This window comes from Lepidochelys olivacea (assembly GCF_965140295.1).
Source record: "Lepidochelys olivacea isolate rLepOli2 genome assembly, chromosome: 1".
Classification (NCBI taxonomy): Eukaryota; Metazoa; Chordata; order Testudines; family Cheloniidae; genus Lepidochelys; species Lepidochelys olivacea.
Genome location: NC_140411.1, coordinates 198963143 through 198978493, shown reverse-complemented (window position 1 = coordinate 198978493; position 15351 = coordinate 198963143). Strand labels below are relative to the sequence as shown.

Genomic DNA, 15351 nt, shown 5'->3' with positions numbered 1-15351 from the left:
CATCCAGAATTGTAAAACTGGAGCTGTTCACTGCAATCCAGTAACTGAGCCCCTTCAGTAGTTTGCAATTAAACATGAATTCTGTGGCTACATACCACAAAAAAAATATAATTCTGGAATGCGCTTTTCTGAAAAGAAAGTTGCTTAAAAGAATAATTAATGGCAAAGATCTGTTTATTTAATGACAGAAATAACCAGAACTTTATACATCTAACACCAAAACAGCAGAATGTACAAACCAAAAATGTTTAATTCACTATGTCCAGGAATTCAGTAGGAATACTTCAGAAATAGACTGAGTTTCTCACGAGTTTTTATAAACAAAAAATCTAGCTTCAACAATCTTAAATGCTCATGTTCGTGGCCTGATTTCACATAAATTGTGGTAGGGTAGTAACCTCTCAAACTAGTAATTTAAGAGGTGTACTTAAAATAAATAAATAAAGGCAACCTCACAAATCCAGGAACAGCAAGTTAAATGATACTCCCCTACTTACTGTATGCCATTCTGAAAAAAATTAAGGCACAACTGTACATGTTAAGCAAGAGATGCTGTAGCCTTTAACTTTCACACTGCTGGCTTGATTTTTTGTTTATCTACCAACCTTTTTGCAATTTTATTGAGTGGCAGGTCATAACGCCAATTAAAACATATTTTCGTTCTTACAGAAGGCATTATACTTTTTTTCTTTTAAATTCAACAGACTCCTTTGTCTCCAGAAGGATGAAAAATAAAGGTACCCAAGGATTAATTAAGATGCTAACAAGTATTGTGTTGTAAGGTAGCACACTGAATATACAATTGAAGCTCTAAACAATATTTACAAATAGTTGTCCTGAACATGTTTCCTCACAACTTTATCAATATATACTTATGCATAAATTACTAGTACTCAGAAAATTTGGAAATTTACCTAACCATCTATTCAAATCTTTTCACATTATAATGGCTATAAGAACTGTTACACTTACCTCTCTTTTTAGCTTACATTATGATAGACTGATCTTTCCAGGGTGCTTCTCCAAAATGTTTTTGGGTATACAAGTGTTCAGGAAAATACAACTAGCACTATTTTTTCAAGTGTATGTTTTCTGCAGTTTTACTCCATTGCAATATTTAGAGACTAGCACAATTATAAGAGGTTACAAGGTGTATGTGAATAATATGAAATCGCCATCATGTTTGGTTCTCACAGAAGACATTTTTGATCTTTGGAATACAGTAACCTACAGCTCAGTTCAGACCCAAGGCAGTAACTCAATGTAATTACATTAGTTATTGCTTTTAAAAAAGTAAGATTTTCAACAGCTTATCTACATGCATGCAAAATACACAGAAGTGGTCTGTTTTACAGCCTACTAAATTGAGATCTTTCAGCTAAGCGATGGAACATTTACAGAAATGTTAATTCAAATGAGCTGGACACCTTATCAGGGATTTTGCCCCATATTTTGTTAATGTGTAAGGCAAGCCAGTTTCACAGGCCACACAAGAAAATTGTAATATAACCAAATTTGTTAAGTTTATCTAGCAGGGACCAGTGGTCTTACCCCCGTTGAATACTTTTGCAGTACAAGCTTTTATGCTATATCCTTTCAGAACATGAACTCAAAACTACCATCTACATCTTCTGTTTTAGTCCCTGAACTAAACACTCTCAGTATGCATCTTACGCAATGAGAGTAGATTATATCACCACACAGGCTGAAACTAATGTAAGGATACTAACTCAAAGGTGGTCTCAGCTATCCTCATGTACATACATGCTTAAGTTGTTCATTTTTCACCTGTTGCGCATATAGGATTGGATGACACAGTCTCTCTCATTCATTGCTATAGTTCTGTTGCCTTCAATCTGGAGCTGTATTGTACTGAAAGATAATGAATTTCAAATATGCCAAACATATATGTTGTTTTAATACACATGAAAGTGGATTGGCAGGTCTCTCAATACATACACAACAGTGTGGCCATGATACAATGATTTGATCAAGTATGAGAGATTGGCAGGGCTGGTAGAGACAGAGGCGGGGCTTCTGCTTCCAGCAAAAGCCAGGGGAATTATACATTCACTGAAAAAGATACTAGCAACTTCATTGCATGGGATTTCTTTAATATTAGAACAAATATTTCCGCTTCATTTTATTTTAACACATTAACCAACAGGGACTGAAAGTTCTTCCACAAAGATGAGGAAATGCAACAGGATTAACAGCCTGCCTTACACATGTTTTTATATAGCTGTGGTATAATAGGCCTTTGGAGATTTCCAGCATGTGTGTCACAAATTTAGTTTTTAACATGATATTATGACATTCATATTATTCAGTCCTAGTGCTACTGTCTGTCCCATTTTGGAATTATTAACTCCCACCATCCCCACCTCTCAATAACAATTCTCCATGATACAGAAGTTGGAAAACCAGATGATTTATACAGTGTCCCATTCCCAAAGAACTGCACTCAATTACACTTAACTTTTTTCATGTGGAAATTTCCAAATAAATTTAATATAAAATTAGAAGAGTTCTACATCCATCATTAGTTTGCCTGCCTTGGATACGTACAATGAAGCAGTGTAAAGCTTTGTTTACACAACTGAACTAGCAAAATAAATTAAACAGGGTTGCACATATAGGGCCAGACTAAACCCCTTATTCACACTGAAGAGCAGTTACTTATTTGAGTAGCCCTATTGATCCCATTGTATTTATGGAAGTAACTGTTCACCAGTGACAGTTTTTTCCCCAGATTCCAATGGACTTCACTGAGTAAATTTGGTTACAGTTACATGATTATGCAAGTCATTTTACAGTGGTTTGCAGAATCCTTAAGTGTACTTACTGACCTGCCACACAGTCCTGAGGAGTTTAAGCTAATTTTGCAAAATTCCTGGAGCACTTTGTAGATTTATACACAGTTAGCAAGTCTACCTAAAGGCAAAAGACCCCATACCACAGGTTTCCAGCCCTTCACAAGGCAACACGCACTCCACAGCAGTCCAACATCCCCTGATTTGGGGAGTGAAAGAAAAGACGACAGAACCCATCACTTAAACTTCATTCACTGACCCTGATGAAATACATATTAAAACAAAAGCAAAATGCTACTGAAACAGCTGTACAATTCTAGCACAGCTTCTTTGTAAAAGATTATAAAAAAATTTACAACATGATACTTACTGCCATTACACAGGAAATATTTTATTTTTAGACCTTTCTGTACTAATTGATGACTGATTCAGAAATCAGTCTTCCAAACTCTTGCTCTGTACTGAAGTATCTGCACTTTTATTTTATTTTTTTTTAACCAGTGCATTGTGCGATATCATTCTGCAGCCAAGAAACTCAATATAGGAGAGTCTGTATCTGAAAGTCAGTATTACTGTAAGCCTCAAATACTCACAGTTAATACTTAGCTTGTTACATGTCAATACTGCACTCTTCTTGCTCTGTCAGAGATGGTGTTCACTCTGTTTCTGAAATGTGGGCCACTTCTACTTTTACAGTTTCAATGGCTTGTGTAACTTCAGCTATTTTCTGTCCTTGCTGTTGTGCCAATACGTAATTCACCACCTGCATGATGCTTTGGTCAGAAAGAGTGGATACTGATGTACATTCCTCAGTAGCTGCAACAGCTTCAATAGCTTCAATTGTTTCTCCTGCCACTACCACAGTCTCAATCTCCTCACTGCCAATGCTAATCTCCGTTTCTTGTTCTTGCATGTCTGCTGTTAAAATACTGATGGCATGTTCCACCTGCGTCCCCTGGTTATGAAACTGAAGGGTGTCCTTTTCCAGCATAATTTTGCAAGGTACATAATCCCTGTGGAACTTAGTCATATGCTTCCGTAGCGTCCGGGCATCTATGTAAGCTTCATTGCATACTGGACACACATATGGTCGTTCTCCAGTGTGTGTCCTCACATGACGCTTCAAGGAACGTGCATCAGCCCAGGCTACTCCGCAAGTCAGACATTCAAAAGGCTTAACACCTGATCACCAAAACAAGAGAAGGAAGATTATTAGTTTTTGTAAATCTGCGTAAATGAGAATGACAAATTCCAGGCCCAAAAGACAACATTCTAATACAGTGGTTTTCAACCTGTGGTCCATGGAGCCCAGGGGGTTTACAGACTATGTCTAAGGGGTCAGAGAAAGGTTGTCGCTACCGCGGAACAGTGGTTTTCAACCTATGGTCCGTGGACCCCAAGGAGTCCACAGACTATGTCTAAGATTTCCAAAGGGGCCCACATCTCCATTTGAAATATTTTAGGTGTCCACCAGTGAAAAAATGTTGAAAACCACTGTTTTCAGAGGTAACCATGAATACAAAATTGCTAGTCACATATCACAGAGCAAAAGAGACGTGAATAAAATCTTATTTACAAATTTTGAGTGCATTATATGATATTTGAAGAGTGCTACAAAACCCCTCAGCCCAGAGCAAGAGTCTACTAAAGGGAAGGATACACAACTATATCAGATATGTTAATCCAGACTGAGCCCTTGGAGGGAAGAGTCTCCTACTTTATGTTTGTAGTGCACTGGGGCCTTTGGGTCCTATTGTAAAATACAAATGAATAGTAGGTTACAGGGGCTATTTTCACAAGTACTCAGCATGGCCTTGTTCTTTGAAGGCCAATGCTGAGTGGGTTAGGAAATCCCATCCTAGAAGTATAGCTGAACCTCACAGATAGAGGTCAAGAGTTACAACATAATCATTACTAAATTGTGCTTTGCCTGTAAGTTACAGAACATCAGAAGAGAAGAGGCTTGGCAAAAACCTTGTGGCCCATCTAAACTATTCTATTGCTGGACAGGATTTTCCCTTAAAGGATCTTGCTTTTAGTCTGCTTTTGAACATCTCCAACAAACCATCTCCTAACCAAGTTATTTGATTGTAACTATATCAGAAAACCTTTTCTGCGAAGTTTCTTTTTATTTCATGCCATTATATATCATTCTGAAATGCCACCAAGAGATTAGGTTTTAAAGCTTCTATCTGTGTTGATGGTGCTTCTATTTCTTAAAACCATATTTTGTCTAACTATAAATTTTCATTTAAATCTGAGAGGTAGAAGTAACAGATTTGGTTAACTGGTAGAGAGGTATGAAAGGTAATGAAATGAGCCTGGAGAGGCTACAATCTCTATTCATAGAGATGCAACAGACAGTTAATGGGGATCTGTGCAGGCATAGAAAAAGCCCGAAACTTTACACAGGCACTTATATGGAGCATATCTCCATACTGTGTGTCTCGCCTTAGGAGTGCCTTGAGCACAGAGTCTCACTGTTACATCCCATGTCTCCCATTCTGCCTTTCCGTTTGGTACTATCTCTCCTCCAAATGTAATCCTACTCCACTGATTTTTGTTAATTTCTGTAAAGTTGTGTGTCCATCTTCCACTGAGCCTGAAATCCCTAGTTTGAAACTATTTCTTCCTCAAGTCAGTGTATAGCAAAATTATTATGCATAATGTATGTATGATCGCTATTTGCACTGATGTACAAAAGAAACAATTTTAGTGCTAACTTCCTATATTACCACTGCTACAGATTTATGGCAGAAAATTATGGGACATTATAGGCGCTTCTTTTTTTAATGTAAACAAACACTTAAATTTCCACCCCAGCAGCGAATGAGATTTTAGACTTATTGTTAACAGTCCTTTATGGGTAAGATGTTTAGAAAAAGTGATTTTTGCCACAATATAGCAACTTGTGTGTAGAAGTACATAGTCAGACTATTCAATTATTCCAAGTCTCATGCTGAGCTTCCTTATGAAATGCTTTTGCATATATTGGAAACTTTTTAATTACAACTGTTCTGTTCATATTGTCCCCAAAATGCTTAAAGGTTTTAATCTCCACTGTAAACTACTGAACTGACAAATTTCAGTCCAAAAAAAGGAAACAATATTTTTAGGAGTTTATAAGTGTTTGAAACCAATCACTCACTCTTGCTCTCTCTCTCTCTCTCTCTTTTTTTTTTTGGGGGGGGGGGGGGAAGAGGTGAGGGTGCATTTATTTAGAAGTTGAATATTTTTATAATTTTTACACAATATTAATTCCTTGCCACATACACAAAACTTTATTAATAGAGTCTCACAGAAACTCCTGAAAATGTGTTTTTATTACAACCCTTCACAGAGTACTGAGAATACACCTTTTGTATCCACTTGCATGACCAGTGCTATAAGGTTTTAGAAGGATTCTAATGTCTACTTTTGGAAGTCGCTAGAAATATGTTAAATAACAGGATGAGTGTAAACCTACTTTCTGTTGACTTGATAATCCATAACTACTTCCTTGTGGCTCCCCACTCATGGGGACCCTAAACATATTATCTGTTAAAATACTAGTATTTTTACAGAAAGGACACAATCACTTATTTTCTGTGTACCCTCATGATTATTCATGTGTCGTCTGTATTCTCGCAGTTGGGTGAATTTTCTTCCACAGTGCTCACACACACGTTCCAGATTTTGCTTTGCTCTCCCTTTCTTCCCATGAGTGGCTTTCTTTACATGTCTTCTATACAAAGCTTTCTCATAGAATTCTTTGCCACACACATTACATCTAAAATGTGAAAAGAATACCTATTAGATACAGAAAACATGCTTGAAATCATTATCCCATGCCTATTTTAGGTTAAGCTTTTAAAACGCCTTTTAACTCAAATAGGGAAAGTTTAAAGGAATGCCAGTTTTATAATTAAAGATATTAGATTTTGATGCTCCAATGTAAAGAGAAATGGTTTCAGATTTTAAAATATTATTGTGCCATGAGACTACAACCACATGCTTTCTTAATCCTAGACACAAACTTCCACTCACCATTCCACATTAGCAAAACCACACAGATTAATAACCAAACATTTCTAACTTTGCACAAGACGTACTAATCCCCCTAAAGTTTCACATGCATTATTATTTGTAGCTCATATTGTTATCTTTGAGGATGCATACTATGCAGGCATACGTGGAGAATGATGGAGGTGTGAGGGCAGAGGTAAAGTACTCCAAGTAACTAAGTTTGTTGAATTACCCATTTTCCTCAGACACTTTAGGGGATACCCTACTGAATCCTCTCAATGCTATTTTCTAGATGATATTTGAAATTGGAAGTACTGGCTACATCAAACAGTTTTATTTGTACATTATTAATGCAAAGAAAATGTTTTAACATAGTATAGCTTATATTCTCCGTACTAATAAGTTTGCTTCTGGCCATAATGACCTAGTTTGTGCTATTTGTACATTAGGGGAAAAAATGTTTTAAGAAATGCACGTATTCAACTAACATAACCATGACTCCTTCATGTACAATTATTAATTTGCCACCCACAGGAAAGGCCTCATGGACATGAACTAAAATGCTAAACATGTGCTGCATCTTTTATAAAAGCCTAAACAAGGTTTACAGATGAACAGATGGGATTCAGGATCCTGAAGTATATGCTAGGGATGCCCAGTAATTCTGATGTCCCCATTTTGTTTCCTGAAAGCATTCCATGGGGAACTTTACCAGCCTTCAGTTTTCCCTGAAGATACTGAAGGGAACTGCATGTAGTTCCAGATCCATCTGTGTCAGTGATCCATCCTCTTCATTATTTACCACTCTCTCAATCTGTGTGGTTTGCAAACACCTGCTCGATGAGCATTTCCCATTTACAATTACATTTTGAGACATATCAGTTAGCACATTTAATGTGTGCCATGTTAATCTGGTATAGTTCTAGTTTCTTAATCAAAATATTGTGCAACACTATGCCAAATTCCTTACAGAAGTTTAAGTATATTACATCAATATTAGTATCTTCATAAATCAAAACTTGTAGGAATAAAGAGGTTATTTTACCTCTGTATTTGTTACTGGTGTGACCGCTGCTGGAATACTGTCTCCAGTTCTGTTGTCCACAATTCAAGAAAGATGTTGATAAATTGGAAAGGGATTGGAAGAGCCACGAGAATGATTAAAGGATTAGAAAGCATGCCTTATAGTGATAGGCTACGTTTACACTACAAGTGCTATAGCAGAACAGCTGCAGCTATGCCGCTGTAGTGCAGACACTTCTACACTGACAGTAGAGGCGTTTCCATCAATATAGTTAATACACCTCTCCAAGATGCGATAGCTAGCTTGACAGCAGGGATTAGGGTCAACCTAACTTCTGTGCTCAAGGAGCAAATTGTTTCAACCCTGAGCAACACAACTTTGTTGATCTAATTTTTAAATGTAGACCAGGCCACAGACTCAAGGAGCTTGCTCTACTTAGCTTAACAAAGTGAAGGTTAAGGGGTGACATGAACACAGTCTGCAAGTTCTTAACATGGGAGTAAATTTTTGATAACGAGCTCTTCAATCTAGAGTTGATTACCCTTACTGTTAAAAATGTATGCCTTATTTCCAGTGAGAAACTGTCTAGCTTCAGCTTCCAACCACTGGACCTTGTTCTACCTCTCTCTCACTGGAAATAAGGCATACATTTTTAACAGTGAGGGTAATCAACAATCGGAACAATTGGACAAAGGTTGTGGTGGATTTCTAAATCAGAAGTGGATTTTTTCAAGAAGACATGCTCTAGTTCAAACATGAATTGTTCTGGGTTAGTTCTATGGCCTGTGTTATGCAAGAGGTCAGACTAGATTATCACAATGGTCCCTTCTGGCCTTAGAATCTAATCCCATCAGAAAAAGATCAAGTTAGTTTGACAGGATCTATTTCCCATAAATCCATGTTGATTGGCATTATATCACTCTCCTGTAATTTTTGATTATGAAATCATCTGACCTTTTACCAAACACAGAAGATATTTATTGAACACTGCTTTTTCTGCATTATTGACAATTGTACTATTTCTGTCTAGCAGTGGACCAATACTATTGTTAGAATTCCTTTTGTTCCTCACATATTTAAAAAACTCCTTCTTATTGTCTTTAATTTTTCTGGCTATTGATTTTTCCTTGTAACTTTTTGCTTCTCTTATCAATTTTCTACAATTTCTAGTAATTAATATAACTCGGCTTTGCAGAATTTGACTTTTTCCCCCAGAATTTCAACAGATATTGATGTTTATTTTTAAGCATTATTTTAGATTTTTATCTATTTAAATGTCCAGAGTTGTGGGAAATGATTGAAGGGTGGTCAGACAATTAAAGCTTTATAACCATTAAAACACAAACTGTATTATTTTGACCTGTCATGTTGACAATGTAAATATCCTTAAACTCCAACTCACACCTGTTTATACTATTAATTCTCTAGTCTATTCTATTTGTAACAAGTCTAATTCAAAAGTCTAAATCACTGAATTTTGACTCTAGTAAGATCTCAAACAGAATTCTTCTTACTTTGCCTATCTGTAAATTTTGATTACTAACAACAGAAATATTTTTGTCAGTTTGCGTGTGTACAGAGAAATCAACATTTACTGACATATACTGATAAAAATGTAATCATCCAACGAGAGAGAGAGACAACACACAAAACCAACAGAAAAAAAAGGGGAAGTTGATAGCTTCTAATTAATATTTATACTTGGAAGGATTAATTTTTTTTAAAATCAGTAAATGTCTAAGAGGGAAAGTGAAACCAGATATGTGTTACTAAATTTAATCTTTCCAAGCCCTCCCTCCCCCTCCCCCTATATTTTATATATATACATTCATCACACAACTGAAATTTAATGGTTGTTCAGTGACACAAATGATCATGACTTGACTACGTTTGTTGTATGCAAACAGAATAAAGTCCAAGCCAGTAACACACAAACACGGTGCTTTAAAAGTACCATTTTCACAAACAATAAGTCAAATCAGCTGGGGAAAGGAATTCTGCCCAAAAAGAAACAATCCCACAACTGAGAGAGAGAGAGAGCGCACGAGAGCGTGAGCTGCTTTCAATTCCCCTCTAAGCCACACTGTTTTTTTTAAGCCAACTAAGTTCTCTCTCTGAATTCCGGGATTCTTGTTTTGGGGGCAAAAACACTTTCTCCTAGCTAATTTGACTCATAATTGTTTTCAGCTTTATGAAATTACCTCTTTTAAAGCACCAAGTGCATGTCTGTCTGTGTGTATGTATTACTGGCTTGCACTTCAGTCTGTTTGCACACAACAAATGTAATAAAGTCACGATCACTTGTATCACTCAGCAACCACTAATTTTCAGTTGTGTGATCAATACCTTTATCTGTCAAGATGAGTCTAATATAGAATTCCCCCATGTTGGAAGCAACATTTGCTGGGAAATTGTCCTTTACCAGTTTTAGAAATTCCAAGGACATTTTACTACTGGCATCCTGGGAGCTCCAGCATGTCACTCAGATTGAAGTCCCCCAAGATCACGCTGCTTTTTCCCGCCCTATATATTAAGAAGCCAGTTATCCTTTTCTCCAGTGTGATCTGGTGGTCGGTAGTAGACACCAACCAGCACCCCATCTTGTGCTTTCTCTGTTAGGACACTGATCCATAAACATTCAAGATCCTCTTCTTCAATTGAGATCATCATATGAAGTTATTCTTTTATATCTGTTGCTGAAAGCTACATGCCTCTAACTATGGATAGCTCTTGGCAATGTCATTCAAAAGCAGATCCTCATTGGTGTAATTAGAGCTGTGGGTCGGCAACACCTTAGTGTGCTCAGCTTACAACAGTTGTGAACTGACCCTCACTCACCTGTAAGGATCTGTGACAGAATGGGACTTCACATGAGAATACCAATCTTTCTTCCAACTGTAACACTTCCCACAGAACTCACACTGGAACGGCTTCACACCAAGATGCTTGTTCATGTGCTGGCGGAGATCTCGAGCTTCATAGAAACTTTTTTCACATCTGTAACAATAAAGGTTTCAGACTCCCACATAAGAGAGGATCATAATAAGATGAAGATAACTACGGAGGGAGGATTGTTCAAAAATGAGGATCCTGGACCACGATTTCAATGGCACAAAAACACTGTACTTTATCATTTACATGTTGCCTAAAGCCCAGTATATATCGGTAATTTTAAAAGACTGGAAGACTTCATGACGTAGACAAGGTTTACAGTGTCAACCATTATATTAACAATGTAATCCTCTTCTACATTAAGGGAGATTAAAAGAAATAGCAGCTAATTTAAAGATCTGGAATGTATCTTATGGGCTTCAGGCATATTTTCCCTTTATCTGTTATAGAAAGCTGATTTCCTTTGATTGCTCGGTTATAGGGAAAAAAGGTTTGTATAACTCCTATCCAGTACCCAAAAAACAAGAGAGAGTTATGGAGAGTTAGGACATCACAAGTTACAGAACACAAAGTGTTGTTCTCTAAGCTAGAAAAGCCATGCTTATGAAGGAACTGGCATCTCTTTTTTTGGAACCATGGAGGATTGACTAGGAAAGCAGACATTAAATTGCTTTACTGTTCAGATTGCTCAAGCACATTCATCACAACTGCTAGCTCTGCTTCTCAAAGACACTCCCCCTGCCAATCCCTCAACCCAAATTTTCCTAATGCCTCCCCTCATCCATGCCACCCCATAACAGCTCCATGGGAGGCCACGGTTCACCAGCTCCTCTTTAGCACATCACAGGAATATGCATGATCAAGAAGGTGCTTCTTCTCTAGTGGACCAATAAACTCTGCTTCTCAGGCATCTTGTTTGAAAGCCTCCTCCTCTCCCTGACATAATGCCCCATTATCCAAGTCACTTAACAACAGGGATTATATAGAAAAGAGATCAGAAGGGTAGCCGTGTTTGCCGCTTTTACAGATCCGGACTAAGAGTCCTGTGGCACCTTATAGACTAACAGACGTATTAGATCACAAGCTTTCATGGGTGAATACCCACTTCATCACATGCATCCAACCAAGTGGGTATTCACCCACGAAAGCTTATGCTCCAGTATGTCTGTTAGTCTATAAGGTGCCACAAGACTCTTTGCTGCTTTTATAGAAAAAAAGAGAGAAGCTCTTAGACAAAGTTGTCAGAGAAGACGACCTTCTTCATCTGACAAACCACCTAGGGTGTGCCAGAGAGGATCCCCAGGTGTGTAAAGGTTTGCCTAAGACAAACCCCAAACAACCGTATCTAAATAGAATCTGGGGTGAGGACAAGCATGATCAAGGTTAATATTAATCAAGACTTTCATCTCCAATATATAGAATCATAGGACTGGAAGGGACCTCGTGGCAGGATGAAATATTATCTAGACGACCCCTGGCAGGCATTTGTCTAACCTGCTCTTAAAAATCTCCAATAATGGAGATTCCACAATGTCCCTAGACAATTTACTCCAGTGCTTAACCACTATGAGAGTTAGGAAGTTTTTCCTGATGTCCAACCTAAGCTACCCTTGCTACAATTTTAGCTCATTGCTTCTTGTCCTATCCTCAGATGTTACAAAAATTTTTTTCTCTCTCTTCCTTGTAATTTTTATGTCAGTGGTCTCCAAACTGTGAGGGGCACTCCACTAGGGGGGCGCAGCAGGGCCCGAGCCAGCCCCAGCGCAGAGCAGGGAAGGAGCGCCACCCAGCCCTGCTCTCCCCTCACCTCTGCTCCAGCCCTGCCCCCAGTTTGGGTCCCAACCGCATGCTCCTGGCCCCCAGCTGCCGGCCGTGGGCCCCCGGCTCCCAGAAATGGACACAATACTCCAGTGAGGCTGTATCAGTGCAGAGTAAAGCGGAAGAATTACTTCTTGTGGCTTGCTTACAATGCTCCTGTTACTACATCCCAGAATGATGTTTGCTTTTTTTGCAACATCAACCATGCAACATCAACTCATATTTAGCTTGTGATCTATTATGACCCCAGACACCTTTTTGCAGTACTCCTTCCTAGACAGTCAATTCCCATTTTGCATGTGTGCAAATTGACTATTCCTTCCTTAGAGGAGTACTTTGCATTTGTCCTTATATGAACTTCACAAGTGCATTTTCCACCCCAGTGCTTAACATATTTTATTCTAAATAATTCCATGTGACCAACTGCAGCATGAGAGACAACTAAAACTATCTTTAATAATCCAGGGACTTAAAGGTCAATTTATACTCACTGAGTACACTGATAGCCACGAATTTCAGGCTTTGGCTGGTGTTTCTTTATGTGCTTACTAAGTCCTGAGGCTCTATGAAAAGACTTCCCACAAATGGAGCAAAGATACTTGGATTCTCCTGTAAACAGAACAACAACAACAAAAAAGTACTTTAAAAGGCTAAGTCTCCTATCTGAGCCCCAACTCTCTGCAGTGCTTTAAAGGGAGTATATAACTTTTACAGAATTCATCTGAAGTACTCAGAGCTTTATTACTACAGGAAGAGGAAAGTTTAATTATATACACTTGGAATCTAGTTGGGATTTTCAAGAATATTCTTTACATGCTGGTATAATCTTGGATAATATTGCTGTACATATTTGAAGAAGAAGCTGAGTCACAACTTTAAACTACTGTATCATAAGATACTTAAAATGGTTCAGACAAAAATCTCTATAGCCTTTAATTATAATTTGTTCTTAACTCTGAACAATCTTAAAAAAACAAAAAACAAACAATTTACTGCTGAAGAAATAGATTGCAAACAGTCAGAGCACAGCATCTGCAGCAACTTTAGTAATAGTTCAGCATACATGAATGGGGGGCACAGGAAGAGAAATCAGACCTTGGATCTATGGGAGGCTACCTTAACAGGAAATTCCCAGATCCTATCAGGCTGTTCTTGAATACTAGACTGCCAAAAGGATATTTGTAAGAAGGTATGTAGAAACCCTTCTATTTTCTGGAACCTACAACTGCATTGTAAAGGAAAACAATCTTTTGTACCCAATTCTTAATACATCACACTCCAGGAAATAAAAATGCACAGGACTTCAAGATATTAAGCTACCTTAAAATACCTGAAGTTCACACTAAACTATTATACTGTCATATCTCACATTCTCTTTTCACCCTCAAGCTTTCCTATCAGTTCCTTATATCTGTGAACTCATTAATTTCACAAGTTCTTATACAAGTCCTCTATTCCTTAGTTAAGGGGATGGCTATTGCAACGTGGTGGCTCCTCGTGGAGTGAAGCTGGAGAGAACATTTAAATTGGGGCAAAAGCCTCAGAACTCCAGTGGAATGAAGATGGCTTTTTTGACAAGGCATGAAACTCTCAGATCATAAGCATAAAGTCACATGCAGACAAACACTGCCAGAACATTGGGGAAACTAGTGTAAATCACAATGAGTAAAGAGTGAAGTGCTAGAAAATAATTTACACTTCAATTATCTACAGAAGTCAACAGAGTTAATGGATTAACTTTTATGTTCCCCGAAGTATTTATCAACATACCATGGTTCTCATTACTCCCACTCTTGCCCACTGTTTACCTGTGTGAATGCTCATATGTTCCTGAAGACTCCGTTTTGTGACAAAAGACTTTTCACACAAGTCACATTTGAACTGCTTCTGTGTCTCATGGAGAGCCAGATGCATTTTTAATCCATGCTTGTAGGTAAATGCCTTTCCACAGACCTATGAAGAAAAAACTCAGTTGGATAAAGTATACAAGATCACATAAATCTTAAAATTTACAAGTCTTTGAGACAAAGACAGTATTGCATCTCATCATAAATTTTTCAGAGCATAAATGTTACCTTCTCTTCAAATATAATGTAAAAAAAGTATGCTACTTGGGAAACCTAGCTGATCATGCTTGTGGCTTTGTGTCAGCAGGAAACCACTGTACAAACTGCAAAAAAAATTTCTGTCCTTAACATTGTGGTTATTTTGCCTTATTTCTTGTTGCAGAGGTAGCCATAGGCATATTTGGGCAAAGGCCACTTTCCCAGATAATTATGGAACGTTGAGGTAGTTGTCATTCAAACCACCATCACACCATATGAAATGTTTGTAACATGACATGCTGTTCCACCTAAGCAGTCAGGATGGGTTAGCATATCAAACGGAGAACAAAGGAAAACCCAAGACTAGTACTAGTAAATCACTGGATGGGCGCTCCTCTATTTGAATCAACACAGAACCAACTTCCAAGCCAGGGGTTGCATGGCATTGTGCTGCTGGAGATGTCATCTTTGGATACATCATAAAAACAGAGATCCTGACCATTTGTAATGAAAAATCCCAAGACATTGTCTTGGGAGAAGGGGCATTAACTCTAGTGTTCTAGTTGGGAAATTACATTCCCTCTAATTCCTCTTCAATCTCAAATTATATTTAAATCAAAGTTCTTACATTACTTATTTTTCACACAAGCACTGTGAAGTGATTAAGATTAACCTAGGTTGTAAGGTGCAGTGTAGTTACTCGTGAATCAAGAAGTCATTTCAAATTTCTAAGACATCAGGAAAGGATGTATTT

General features: G+C 37.8%; 1 protein-coding gene across 1 annotated transcript in view; it reads right to left on the bottom strand.

The window, feature by feature from the left end:
• Window positions 1–218: 218 nt before the first annotated feature.
• The window catches only part of ZBTB11 (zinc finger and BTB domain containing 11), a 30485-nt gene continuing 15352 nt past the window's right edge, over window positions 219–15351 (bottom strand). The window contains exons 7-11 of the mRNA XM_084652355.1: window positions 14361–14505; window positions 13044–13161; window positions 10681–10839; window positions 6407–6582; window positions 219–3995 (exon numbers count right to left, since the gene is read on the bottom strand). Of these exons, the coding sequence (XP_084508481.1) occupies window positions 3469–3995; window positions 6407–6582; window positions 10681–10839; window positions 13044–13161; window positions 14361–14505 (1125 nt within the window). The 3' untranslated portion in view covers window positions 219–3468. The remainder of the gene's footprint in view (window positions 3996–6406; window positions 6583–10680; window positions 10840–13043; window positions 13162–14360; window positions 14506–15351) is intronic.